The 13399-nt window shown below is 35.4% G+C and overlaps 1 protein-coding gene across 2 annotated transcripts in view; it reads right to left on the reverse strand.

The window, feature by feature from the left end:
- The window catches only part of STYX (serine/threonine/tyrosine interacting protein), a 39501-nt gene that overhangs the window by 12372 nt on the left and 13730 nt on the right, over positions 1-13399 (reverse strand). Inside the window, exons 3-9 of one of the 2 annotated variants that reach the window (XM_021701346.2) lie at positions 11599-11652; positions 8212-8309; positions 5811-5871; positions 5361-5397; positions 4710-4749; positions 4567-4617; positions 2834-2906 (exon numbers count right to left, since the gene is read on the reverse strand). In XM_021701346.2, the coding sequence (XP_021557021.1) occupies positions 2834-2906; positions 4567-4617; positions 4710-4749; positions 5361-5397; positions 5811-5871; positions 8212-8309; positions 11599-11652 (414 nt within the window). The remainder of the gene's footprint in view (positions 1-2833; positions 2907-4566; positions 4618-4709; positions 4750-5360; positions 5398-5810; positions 5872-8211; positions 8310-11598; positions 11653-13399) is intronic. The other variant, XM_044917866.1, reaches the window with a different exon arrangement.

The following is a 13399-nucleotide window of genomic DNA, read 5'->3' on the forward strand; positions in this document are numbered from 1 at the left end:
ATTTGGATGAATTCCTGCCTCACACTGAGGTCTTTTGTCCACTTTGAGTCTATTTTTGTGTATGGTGTAAGGAAATGGTCCAGTTTCATTCTTCTGCATGTGGCTGTCCAATTTTCCCGACACCATTTGTTGAAGAGACTGTCTTTTTTCCATTGGATATTCTTTCCTGCTTTAAGATCAGTTGACCATAGAGTTGAGGGTCCATTTCTAGGTTCTCTAGTCTGTTCCATTCATCTATTTGTCTGTTTTTGTGCCAGTACCATACTGTCATGATGACTACAGCTTTGTAATAAGAGCTTCCAGTCTAGAATTGTGATGCCACCAGCTTTGGTTTTTTCCAACATTCTTTTGGCTATTTGGGGCCTTTTCTGGTTCCATACAAATTTCAGGATTATTTGTTCCAGCTCTGTGAAAAAAGTTGATGGTAGTTTGATAGGAATTGCACTGAATGTGCAGACTGCTCTAGGTAGCATAGACATTTTAACAATATCTGTTCTTCCAATCTATGAGCATGGAACGTGTTTCCATTTCTTTGTGTCTTCCTCAATTTCTTTCACAAGTGTTCAACAGTTTTCTGAGTACAGATTCTTTGCTTTTTGGTCAGGTTTATTCCTAGGTATCTCATGGTTTTGGGGGCAATTGTAAATGGGATCGACTCCTTAATTTCTCTTTCTTCTGTCTCATTGTTAGTGTACAGAAATGCAACTGATTTCTGCGCACTGATTTTATATCCTGCCACTTCGCTGAATTCCTGTATGAGTTCTAGCAATTTTGGGGTGGTTTTTTGGGATCCTCCCAAACTTCCGGCCCCAGAACCGAAAGCTTGGGGCCCCACTCCTCAGTGAGCCCTCAGAGAAAAGCATCAATCATCCTGTCTCCCTGGTCTCCATCTACACTCTGTGTTCACCCAGCCTGTGACTGAGCATTTCTATCTCAGACCACCACCCATTTCCAGCATCCAAACCCTGCAGACTTCTGTGGTGTGCTATTGCACCACTCCTCCTGGGGGAGCAAGGGGGGTCTTGCCGGTTCTGCCACTGCCCCTGCTCGGAAAGCAGTCACCCAACTGTGCCGCAGTTTGTGGTTTATGGCAACACCCCAGCTGAGAGTCCACTCCTGGGCTCATTGTAGCCAGCTTCCCCGCTCCAATGCCTGGGAACTCTGCCACACTCAGACACCCCTGGTCTTCCTGTGATTCTGAGACCACACTGTCCCAACGAGGGTTCCACCCCCACTTAGCCACCTTGAGTGCCTTTAAGGCTGGGATGTCCCCTACCCCCCACCGGAGCAGACTTCTAAAAGTCCTGAATTTGCACTTTGCTGCTCTATCACTTTCCTGTAGTCGGCTTAGAGAGGCTCCCTCCCCCCACGGTTTATTTTCCCATATATCGTCTTGGATTCACTTCTACCTCCAACCTTGCAGAAAGTGCTCACTTTTCTATGTGCAGAGTTGCAGCTATTCGTTTTTTTTTTTTAAGATTATTTATTTATTTGAAAGAGAGAGAGAGCACATGAGAGGGGGGAGGGTCAGAGGGAGAAGTAGACTCCCTGTGAGTGGGGAGCCTGATGCGGGACTCGATCCCGGGACTCCAGGATCATGACCTGAGCCAAAGGCAGTCGCTTAACCAACTGAGCCACCCAGGCGCCCCCCTCCTTTTAAAGATTTTTTTTTTTTTTAAAGATTTTATTTATTTATTTGAGAGAGAGAGAGAATGAGAGACAGAGCATGAGAGGGAGGAGGGTCAGAGGGAGAAGCAGACTCCCCGCCAAGCAGGGAGCCCAATGCGGGACTCGATCCCGGGACTCCAGGATCATGACCCGAGCCGAAGGCAGTCGCTCTACCGAGCCACCCAGGCGCCCTAAAGATTTTTTATTTAAGTTGCAGCTATTCTTTTATTCTTAGATCTCCTGTTGAGTTCACAGGTGTTCAGAATGATCTGATAGCTATCTAGCTGAATTCCTGGGACGAGATGAAACTAGGGTCCCCTACTCCTCTGCCACTCTGGACTCTTCTAACATCAATTATTTTATCTTACATTTAACAAGGTGCCTTTAGCCCTTTTTTCACAGTAATGGCAGCTTTTAAGAAAAGACTTAAAAAACAAAAAGGAAAATACCTTTAACTAGAAATGTAAATTTGAATAGAAAAATCAAATTAGGAGGTACTTGCCTGGCTCAGTTGGAGGAGCATGCAACTCTTGATCTCAGGGTTGTGAATTTGAGCCCCATGTTGGGTGCAGAGATTACTTAAAATAAACTTAAAAAGGGGCGCCTGGGTGGCTCAGTCATTAAGCGTCTGCCTTCAGCTCAGGTCATGATCCCAGGGTCCTGGAATCGAGCCCTGCATCAGGCTCCCTGCTCAGCGGGAAGCCTGCTTCTCCCTCTCCCACTCCCCCTGCTTGTGTGCCCTCTCTCGCTGTGTCTCTCTCTGTCAAATAAATAAATCTTTAAAAATAAATAAATAAAAATAAACTTAAAAATAATAATGAAATCAATCAATCAAATCAGATTATGGAAATTTTTAAGTATTTAAAATAAATTCTACGGTGTCTGGGTGGCTCAGTCAGTTAAGCATCTGCCCTCAGCTCAGGTCATGATCTCAGAGTCCTGAGATCGAGCCCCGTGATGGGCTCCCTGCTCAGCAGGGAGCCTGCTTCTCTCCCTCTCCCCATCCCCCACTCATGCTCTCTCTTGCTATCTCCCTCTCTCAAATAAATAAAATCTTTAAATAAAACTTAATAAGAAAATAAATTTTACACTTAAATTACATAGACATAAGATTTTAATTATCCTCCTTTCTGACTACTTTAAACATGAGGATGAGAGAAGTTACCTGAAGTTGATGAACAAATCCAGCATTAGGATTAATACAAAATCTTCTTTCTTGAACATAAGCAAATGCATCTCTGAAAAGAAAAAAAAAAAGAAAACTAAGGTGATGGTATTCGTTCATGAATTAATCTCAATTTTTTTAGTATCTACCTAAAATAGGAACTTATCTAAAAATTTACCTGAACAGGAAATCATAATCATAAAACTTGTGCTACAGAGAGGTAGCAAGCTATAGTGGAAAAATCAACAGCATGGGCAGATGAAAGATCACCATACCTCTGTTTACCAGGTTGTGTTCTAAGGGAAGCTGCTCAACTTTCTAAGCTTTATTTTTCTTGTGTGTAAACTGGAGTTTATAATAGTTCCTATTTTGGAGGGCTATTATGAAGATGGGTGATAGTAAATGTAAAGCACCTTGTGAAACATCTATTACAAAATATGTGCTCAAAATTTTATCATTGTTTAAACAAGGAGTATATCTACTTCCTTCTGTTGTTGTGAGGCTTAAATGAGATAAAGAGCCTAGAATAGCACCTAGATTCACTATTAATATTATTACTGTCAAGACACCAAATAATAAAGAGAATATATAAAACAGTCTACCAACGAACAAAGCATTTGTATTCAAATAATATTAACTGATACTTTTAAGCAACCTTTCCATCAATATTTAAACTTAAAGGATACCAAACAAACTAAACAAGATTTTGAATGTCTACTGTGTGTCAGGAATGTGGATCCAATGCTGAACGCAGCTCAAATGAAGAGAGTTAACAGGGAACATGGTATAATGATGGACAGGTTGACACAGGCATACCAAAGTTTTACTGACCATGATAAGAATTATTAAGGATCAGAAACCTCTGAGAGCTTTTTGGGATAAGGTGATTATTTGGTCAGATTTATCTTTTGAAAAGATCAACTGTAGTGTGAGGGAAAAAAACAGACTGGAGAAGTAAAGAATACAACATGAAACCACTAACAAGGCTACCACTGTTAGAGTCCAAGAAAGACATGACTGGAGCTTGGATTAGGGGATTAACTGATGATGAAGAGAAAGATAAAGAGACAGATTCAAGGTATATTTTAGAACATAAAAGAGACAGGATTTGGTAATGGGTAAGGTTGGGAGATAGGGAGTGAAAGACAAGGAGTTGTCAATGATTACAAGACTTCTAGCAAGACACACTAAAAAAAAGAAACACTGTACACTGGCCAGGTTTTTGTTTTGGGGCTCTCTCTTTTTTATCTAGCCAGTATGCTTCAAAAAGTTGATTCTGGTTAAGAAAGACTATACTGAACTGCGAATAGAAGCTGAAACAATTTCTAGGTTAATTTTTCATCCAACTACTGTTAAAGGAAAACATAATAAATTAGCGTTTTAAGCAAGGGAAGCAATAACATCTGTGTCTAAGAGTTTTTAAACTCGGGCTAAACAATTCTCTAGCAGTAAATAATTAGTTTTCCATAATTATTTCCAACTATAAGTACCTTGGCTTCTTAACAACATTTAGCACTAGCTCCCTAAAACCACAAAATATTAGCCAAGTAGATCTATATAAGGTAGATAAGCTATAAAGGTTAAGAGACTAATCATGGGATAAAGAGCCTGCCTAATCCACATGAATAGATGACAAAATCAGGATTATCAACTTTAAAATCCGAAACTGTTTCCTTTAAGCTTCATTTTACTGAGAATTTAAATTGTGACTAGGTTTCAGAGTACTTTCTTACCTGTACTTCATTCCAAATGTTTCCATAATGTATGCAATAACAAAGGCAGCACTGAAGAGGGGGAAAAAATTTTAGAAAAAAATAGAAAACAGAGCTCATTAATGAAATGCTAGAGAAAGAAAGATAATCTCCTAACTTCATACCTCCTGGAGATTCCTGCATTTCCATGGACAAGAACTTTTCCTGAAAAACAAGAAATAGTTATTCTGACAAAAAAACATCTAATTCAGCAACTAAAATATATTGAAACCATGTACCATATACAAGTATGATAAATCTTTTCTTAAACATTTTATATTTTATACATACCACACTTAGATATTTATTAACTTTCAATCTTTACAATTTATACTTTGAAATTAAAGGGATTTAAAAGTGACCCAAAACTGGAAAATAGTTATATAGGAATATTTAAGAAAGCCTATCCAAATGAAACAAGGAGTTGGGAAAAAACAAATTTGGGAATAGTCTATTACATACAATTGCAACTTCCATATCCTGCATTTAAGACAAATGTTAACTAACACATTAACTGCGGGCGCCTGGGTGGCTCAGTTGGTTGAGCAACTGCCTTTGGCTCAGGTCATGATCCTGGAGTCCCTGGATCGAGTCCCGCATCGGGTTCCCTGCTCGGCAGGGAGTCTGCTTCTCCCTCTGACCCTCCCCTCTCTCGTGTGCTTGCTCTCTCATTCTCTCTCTCTCAAATAAATAAATAAAATCTTTAAAAAACAAAAAACAAAACATTAACACAGAGTCCCCTAAAACTAAATATTGAGCAAGAAAATATTATTTACCTCCAGTTTGTAAGCTTCCATCAATAAATTCTTTAGTCTGAAGGCAAAAGACAGTGTGTTTTAATAAAACATGTGGATTAATACAAGCATAAAATATACATACGGTAAAACAAATATACTGAAAAAATTTATTTATTTATATTAATAAAAATTGCCTTCATTCAAGAATTTCCAAAATGCTACAAATGCACCTATTACAAATTTTAGAAATTATACAGGATCTAAAATTTAATTTGAATTTAATAAATTCAAAATGTGATTTCTCAGATATTTGGAGATCATAAAAAGGTTTTAAAAATAAATATTCTTTAAAATACAATCCCACAATTTTCAGTCATAACAAAGTAAAAGCAGCATAGGAAGGAATTAGTTTCATTATTATTAAATTTTAGAACCATAATTAAGAAGTCAAATCATAAAATTTAAATGAAATTAAAGCAGGATACTTACCATGGGAAAATAACGTATTATATTTTCAACTGGATTATCTGCAATATCCAAGACTAAATATCTGAAAATAGAGTATTTCGTGATAAGCACACTTTCAGATAAAACTCTGTGTATAAAAAACTTCAAAAGTTCTTGACAACCATGAAAATAATGCAAAACAACTTTCAAAGTATCATATTCCCAAGAATTGGGTCATAGATTTTATATTGTTTAAATGCACAGCATTTAAAGCCTTAAATAATAAGTTAACATTTCTGATACCTTTGTATAAAAAAAATCTATCTGGTTAAAATTGAAAAATCACATAAAGGAAGAAAACTTTCCTCTAGTCAGAGTGGACCTATAATATAAAGAGAAAAAGTGTCTGTATTCTTTACTGTTATTCTTCTATTTCTACTAACTTCCCCATGGACTAGAAGATTCTTCTTTGAGTGGCCCTCTGCTCCCTCCTCACAATGCTACAGAGGACAATTCAGAGGAAGCCCAAAGTCTGAAAGAGAAGAAGGTAATCAAAATGGAAGTTTAACGGAGCAATGAGTCAAACATTCATTGCTTGAACTAACCTTCAGTAGAGCAAAAATCAACCAAGAGACTACCTGTCCTATAATTTTGCACTTTGGAAAATACTGATAATAAGACATTATTAATATGCTAGGCTTATTTTGTGAAAACCTTCCTAACCTATCCTAGAGCCCCTGTTTATTGGTACAACTATAGTAATTATTTTTTTCTTTTCTTTTTTTTTTCTTATTTATTTATTTATTATGTTAGTCACCAAAAGGAGGGCATGTATTGCACGGTGTTATATGCAACAATGAATCATGGAACACTACATCAAAAACTAATGATGTACTGTATGGTGACACCTATAGTAATCAAGTTACAAAATTAATTTTTAAAGTCAATATTGCCTTAAAAATGACAGTCCTTTAGTGATCATTTAAGTAGCTAGTAAAGCGATCATTTAGGTGGTAACAACTTCAATAAATTCAGAGTTTATCAGAGAGAAGCTGAAACTCAGTATCCAAGGATAATCCAATGTAAAAACCAAAAGGATTCAGACAATGACTATATCCTAAAGTGATTGTGTAGACTGAACTATTACATAAAACACTGCTTTAAGAAAAAAAGTTAATTCAGAGTCAATCTAAAATATTTTACTGCATTTCATTTTGAATGTTAAAAACTATTAGCAGTCAGGGTGCCTGAGTGGCTCAGTCAGTTAAGCATACGAATCTTCATCTCAGCTCAGATCTCGATCTCTTGTTGTGATTTCAAGCCCTGAGTTGGGCTCCATGCTGGGTGTGGAGCCTACTTTTAAAAACAAAAAAACAAAAAGAAAACCCCCCCAAAACAAAAAACTATTAGCAGAGAGGCATCTGGCTGGCTCAATCCATAGAGTTGCAGCTCTTGATCTCAGGGTTGTAAGTTCAAGCCCCACACCGGGTGTAGAGATTACTTAAAAATAAAATCTTTAAAAAACAAAAAAACAGAAACAAAAATACTATACGAGACATCATTTTTACTCTAGGAAATTGAGTCATTCACTTCAGAGCGGGAATGTAAACTGATACAACTCACTGGAGGGCAATCTGCAACATCCATTAAAATTTTAAATGCTCACATTCTTTGATCCAGCAATTCCACTTCTACAAATTTATCCAATTGATATATTCACACATGAATTAAATGACATATTTAGGGATACCCACTATATTAGCAAAAGACTGGAAACAACCTAAAATGCCCAATAGGTGACAGGCTGAATAAATTTTAGTATAGCCATACAACAGATTACTATACAAGTTTAAAAAACCAATGCATCTAAGTAAGGATATGAAGCAATCTCTAAAATATATTAACATTTTTAAAGCCAGTGTAAAAAAAAAAATTTACCTATAGGAATATGCTTGTATATATGTAACATATAACCCCGGGAGGATTCTCAAAAAGTAAGAGTGGATGCCTCTAGAGAGGGGAACTGAGTATCTAAGGCATAGAAATAGGGAACCTCTTCAGTATACATACTGTACATGCATTTGAATCTTTAAAATTCTGCATTATACGCATTACTTATTTAAAATTTAAAGGAAACTTATTTTTTAGGTAATATACTATATAACCATCCTTATAAAACAGATATGTACAGGGCAACCCTCTCAGGTCCCTCTCTCTTCGGGAGCTTTGTACCATCACTTTACTTATCACATAAACTTTGCTTTACTGCCCACCAAAAAAAAAAAACACCAAGAAGAAAAAGAAAACAAAAAAACAAAACCACACACACCCACAAAAACAAGTATGTACAGAAGACTGCTATAATAAAATCAACTTGAAATATAAACTACATTACATGTTTGCTGCCCATAACATTTTAATTAATCACAGCAGTAATTCTTACCTAAATAATTGTTGAAAGTTTGGTTTAACAAAGTTTGCTTCAATATTTTGTCTTATGCATATTATATGGGTTATTCCATATTTCTGCAGTATAGGTAGCTATAAAAAAAGAGGGACAGGGAAAGAAATAGTTTAAAACAAAACATCATCTTATTGTAACACAGATGTTTGAAAATATATAGGGCCGAACACTACAATTAGCATAACCATATCTGAACTTTAAGTACAGGGAATTAAAGCTAATTTTGTAATAAAATACCTGAAGTGATCAGCAAGATATTTCAGTGATTCAAGATTAATATATACTACATATCCTCAAAAGGCTAACAGGATTATTTTACATAATTTTAGAGCTTGTTGAGACCTTAAAGATAATTTATTTCAGAAACAATACTAGATAGTGGTTAATTTAAAGGCACGGGCTTTGGAGTCATGAGAGTCCGAGCTCTATATTCCAGCTCTGCAGCTCAGTTTTCCCATGGGAAAATGGGGGAAATACTAACCTTTTCACTGAGTGGTTGGACAAATTACCCCTGTCAGGTGTTTGGCACAATGCCTGGAGCACATGGCAAGTGTTCAGTAAGTGGTAGTCACGTATACTGACTAAAGCCTTTATTTTTTAGAAGGGACTACTAAGGCATATACAGTTACTGAACATCACTGACACAGTTAATAGCAGTACCAGGGCCCAGATCTCTGGACTACACCAGGCCTCTCCCAGTATACTTCTACTACAAGCCAGAATTAATTTATACAGTTCACAAACTAGTAACATTTCAGTTTAAAAATTCTTCTAAAGTTAAAACTGGCAACTCCAAATGATATTATATTCTGTGGTGCTTTTTTGGCTCTACATTTAAAGCAATTTAATATGACAATCCTAGATATTATCAAGTAAGTTTTTATTTGCAAGTGATTATAGGTTTCAGTGAATATAATGTTTGATAATGTACATAACATGTTATATACATGTAATATATAATGTATACGACATGATATATATATAACATGACATGCTATTTCAGTAGTTAGAATGTAAATTCCATGAGAACAAGGATTTTGTTCAGATTCATATTAAGTATGTGTAACAGTACCCTGAACACATTAACTGTTCAATAAATGAATGAACAAAATCATCCTGGCAAGAGGAATCAGAATTCATAATCTTGAGTTTTCTATGATACTTTCAGTTTATACTCCTACATATTTAATTCCCACTTTCTACATTAAATAGTCTATAACAATAATACTAATAATCCATGAGAAATCAAAGAATAATTTATATTTGTTATGGACTGAATATTTGTGCCTCTCTAAAATTCATATGTTGAAGCCCTAATCCCCAAGGTGATGGTGGTATTAGGAGATGGGGCCTTTAGTAGGAGTTAATTAGACACAGATTTAGATGAGGTCATGAGGGTGAAGCCCCATGATGGAATTAGTGCCCTGATAAGAGGAAGAACTATCTGAGCTTCCTCTTTCTGCCATGGAAAGATACAGCAAGAACACAGCTATCTCCAAGTCAGGAAGAGGGCCCTCACCAAAATCTAACCATGCTGGCACCCTGATCTCAGATTTCCCAGCCTCTACAACTGTGAGAAATAAATGTCTGTTGTTGAAGCCATTGGTCTATGATGTTTTATTATAGTAGCCCAAGCTAAGAAAGTGTCGTTTTCAAGTTTTAAATGTTCTTTTTTGCAGCAAATTTTCCTATGTCTGGCATAGATAAGAGTTTAACTATCTTTGTATTTCCTGAGTGCATCCTTAGTTAGAAGGGAGGTAAGCATTTGGTTGGAGTTAATATTTAATCAATGTTCCATATTCATATTTATTAAACCTCCAAAATGTATTCAACATCTGTTCTTTTGTTTATACTTGATCTGTGATATATATAAAGAAGTTTTCATACCTACTTTATTAGTGTGAGAAACCATAGAAGATATACATAACTACGGATGAAAACCTGCTTTAACAAGCTTTGAAGGCGTATTAGACTATTACTGAGTAAAAAACAAACCTTAACAAAATAGGACCCAAATGTAAAAGCACACAGAATATTTTTTACTTTTCAATGGATTTTCATTTGTATGAAGCAAATTATGACCTAATCTCATACCTACAAACCGCAGAAAAATTATACACAAAGAAACAGTTTAAATGTATTTGAATGCAATAAAAGGTAGGCTTAACTAAATGAGTATTAGAAAAGGCATTTATTCCCTAAGCTTTCTTTATTTTTATTATTATTTGTTGTTATTATATATCTTTTGGATGATGATATGAAAAGGAATATGAGCTGTACTATGGTGATTCAGAATGGGAAATAATCAAATTTTGTCATAGAAACTCTTCCTCAGTCTAATAATTAGACCATGGTGAAACTGAGAGGGGAGAGGTTTTGAGCAGATCTATAAAGAAATACTTGTAATTTAATGTGACAAATACTATAATAGGTATATTTATAAAATGCTGTAGGAATACAAAAAGCAAATAATCTAAAACCATTTTGAAGGCCAGCAAATACTACATTATTTGGACTTTATCTTAAGTAAGTCACAGTTAAGTCTATAGTTATCTATCTTTTCCTTAGTACTTTTTTTTTCTTTTTTTTACCAACACCCCACCCTTTCCAACCTAGTTGTAGGCCATCAAAACTAGGTTTACTCTTATGTATACCTCAATAGTCAAAAAGCCTTCCAGTTTCAAAGAAATGACTCTAATTTTAAAAAACTCCCTACTCATCTAAAACTAATATATTAAATTAAAACATTAAAGTTAAAAATTCTACAGTTTTTTTTTTTTTTTTACAGAACTTACTGTAGATAGGTATTATACACAAGAATGCTGACTTCTAAGTAGGGTACTGGGGAAAGCATGTGGTATGTTTCACATTATAATTCAAAGCGAATTAGTAGCACTGTCCTAATTCATAGGACTGAATCCTTTAGGAAGTGGCAACAAAATTGCTTCATATATTAAAATGAGATTTACCCTGTTAACTGTGTCATCTAAAGAAATCCATTTCAGTTTGACTATACAGGAGACAGATATATATGGTATAACACTTTACAGCCTGGAGCATCCAGGTCTCTGAAGTTCGGAAAAACAGAAATCAGATTTTATCAATTAAAACGTGCATATACATGCACACACACACATTTACCCTTGATAAGGAATGATTAACTAAAATGTCAAATATACTTATTTGTGATTTGTGGTGACACACCTGACAATCACTAGTCCAGTAAAATCTAAAAAGAGGTAGGTACTCCAGAGTAACATGCAGTATTTGTGGACCTTCCCTCAAATAAAACTCTTACTACTAAAAAAATTTATTCCAAAAAAGCTGGTTAATAGTCTCTTGATGAACCTAATCTAAAGTTCATACCTTGCTTTTCATAGCAGAAGAATATGGACCTAAAAACAATCCAGGTAAAATTTCCTAGGGAAAAAAAAAATTGAGATATTTACCATTAACAATTTAAATTTATACAAACTATGTACCATATAAGTGGATTTGTGGAGTATTTTCATAATTGTTATAATAATTTGCTAAAAAGCTTGTAATTTAGGGAACATTTTCTAGCCACACTGAGCAAATGATTGGGAAGAGAAATGCAGGTGTGCTTTATAATATCAAATGAGATATTTAAAGTTTAAATATAGTTCTGAAAAGTCAGATATCTGAACTTCCACAGTACTTTTTAGAAGCACTTTGGGTAAAATTAGCATATTATATGACTGTCTTTTTATTTTTATTTTTTTAAAGAGAGGGGTAGAGAGGCAGTGGGAGGAGAGAGAATCTCAAGCAGGCTCCACGCCCAGCATGGAGCCTGAGGAGAGGCTCAGTCTCCTGACCCTGAGATCATGACCTGAGCCAAAATCAAGAGTCCAACACTTAACCGACTGAGCCATACAGGTGCCCCTATATTAATGAAACATCTCTAATTTTACTTATATTCTCTGCTATAGTCTAAAAATAAACTCGGCATGGGGCACCTGGGTGGCTCAGTCGGTTAAGCATCTGCCCGGCTCAGGTCATGATCCCAGGGTCCTGGGATCGAGCCCCACATCAGGCTCCCTGCTCAGCGGGAAGCCTGCTTCTCCCTCTCCCACTCCCCCTGCTTGTGTTCCTTCTCTCGCTGTGTCTCTCTGTGTCAAATAAATAAATAAAGCTTTAAAAAAAAAAGATATAAATTAGGCATAAAGAAAATTACCCCTCTGGAATTACACAAAACCTTATTCAGCCAAATCTGTTGTTACCTATAGTTCATAAAAGTATTATTGCAAAGTTTAAAAAAGACCAATATCAAATGTTTGCCTACTGACAGTTTCAACAATTTTAAATAAATACCTTCCAAATGCTAGATTAAAATTTATTCTATGTGAATTCAATATAGAAAGATTTTAGCTGGGCTGTATCATATCCTAGATACTAATATAGTGCAATTTTGCAGTTCAGTTCTTTGAAAAATTGTAATTATTTGTGTATAGGTCTGATGTCTCCTACCAGCTTCTTGCGGGCAGAAATTACATTTTACTCATCTTTGCATTCCCCATAGCACCAAGTAAAATGCCCCACAGGTACTCAGATACTTTTAGAAAAAGAGAATTTTCACTAACAGAGAAAAGAAACAGATTTTTATAAGTCAAGGTATTCCCGGGAACAGGAGACATTGCTTGATTCTGGGGCTAGCAGAGTGACGTAAATGGTAAGAAATGGAAAAGAAAAACTGCTATGAGGGTTAACATTTTATCATTCCATATTGGGAGTATTCAACTCAGTCTTCTGGAGGACTTCATTATGGAAGTTGACTGAAAATCAGACACAAAAAGGAGCAATTATTCAAGAGTGATTTGCTTTATAGTCAACTCTTTTGGACTTATCTAAACTAGCCAGACACAGAATACAAAGTGTTTTCAAAAGGAATAAAAATATTGTACCCAATTTTTCAGATAAGGAAAAACAAAGTGATTCATTAAGCACATACATATATTACTATGTCCATGATTCTAATCTAAGAAAGGCAACAATTCATTTCCCATCTTTTTAAGATCCATGATTAATCTCAAATATGCTGATTTTTAAAAGACTCAATGAACTTACAGATCATGAGCCAACAGGTCTCAAATCCTTTGTGAAATTAGGTTATTTAATAATAATAATAATATGGGTTGGTTTGAATAAA

This window comes from Neomonachus schauinslandi, chromosome 9 (genome assembly GCF_002201575.2).
Source record: "Neomonachus schauinslandi chromosome 9, ASM220157v2, whole genome shotgun sequence".
Lineage (NCBI taxonomy): Eukaryota > Metazoa > Chordata > Mammalia > Carnivora > Phocidae > Neomonachus > Neomonachus schauinslandi.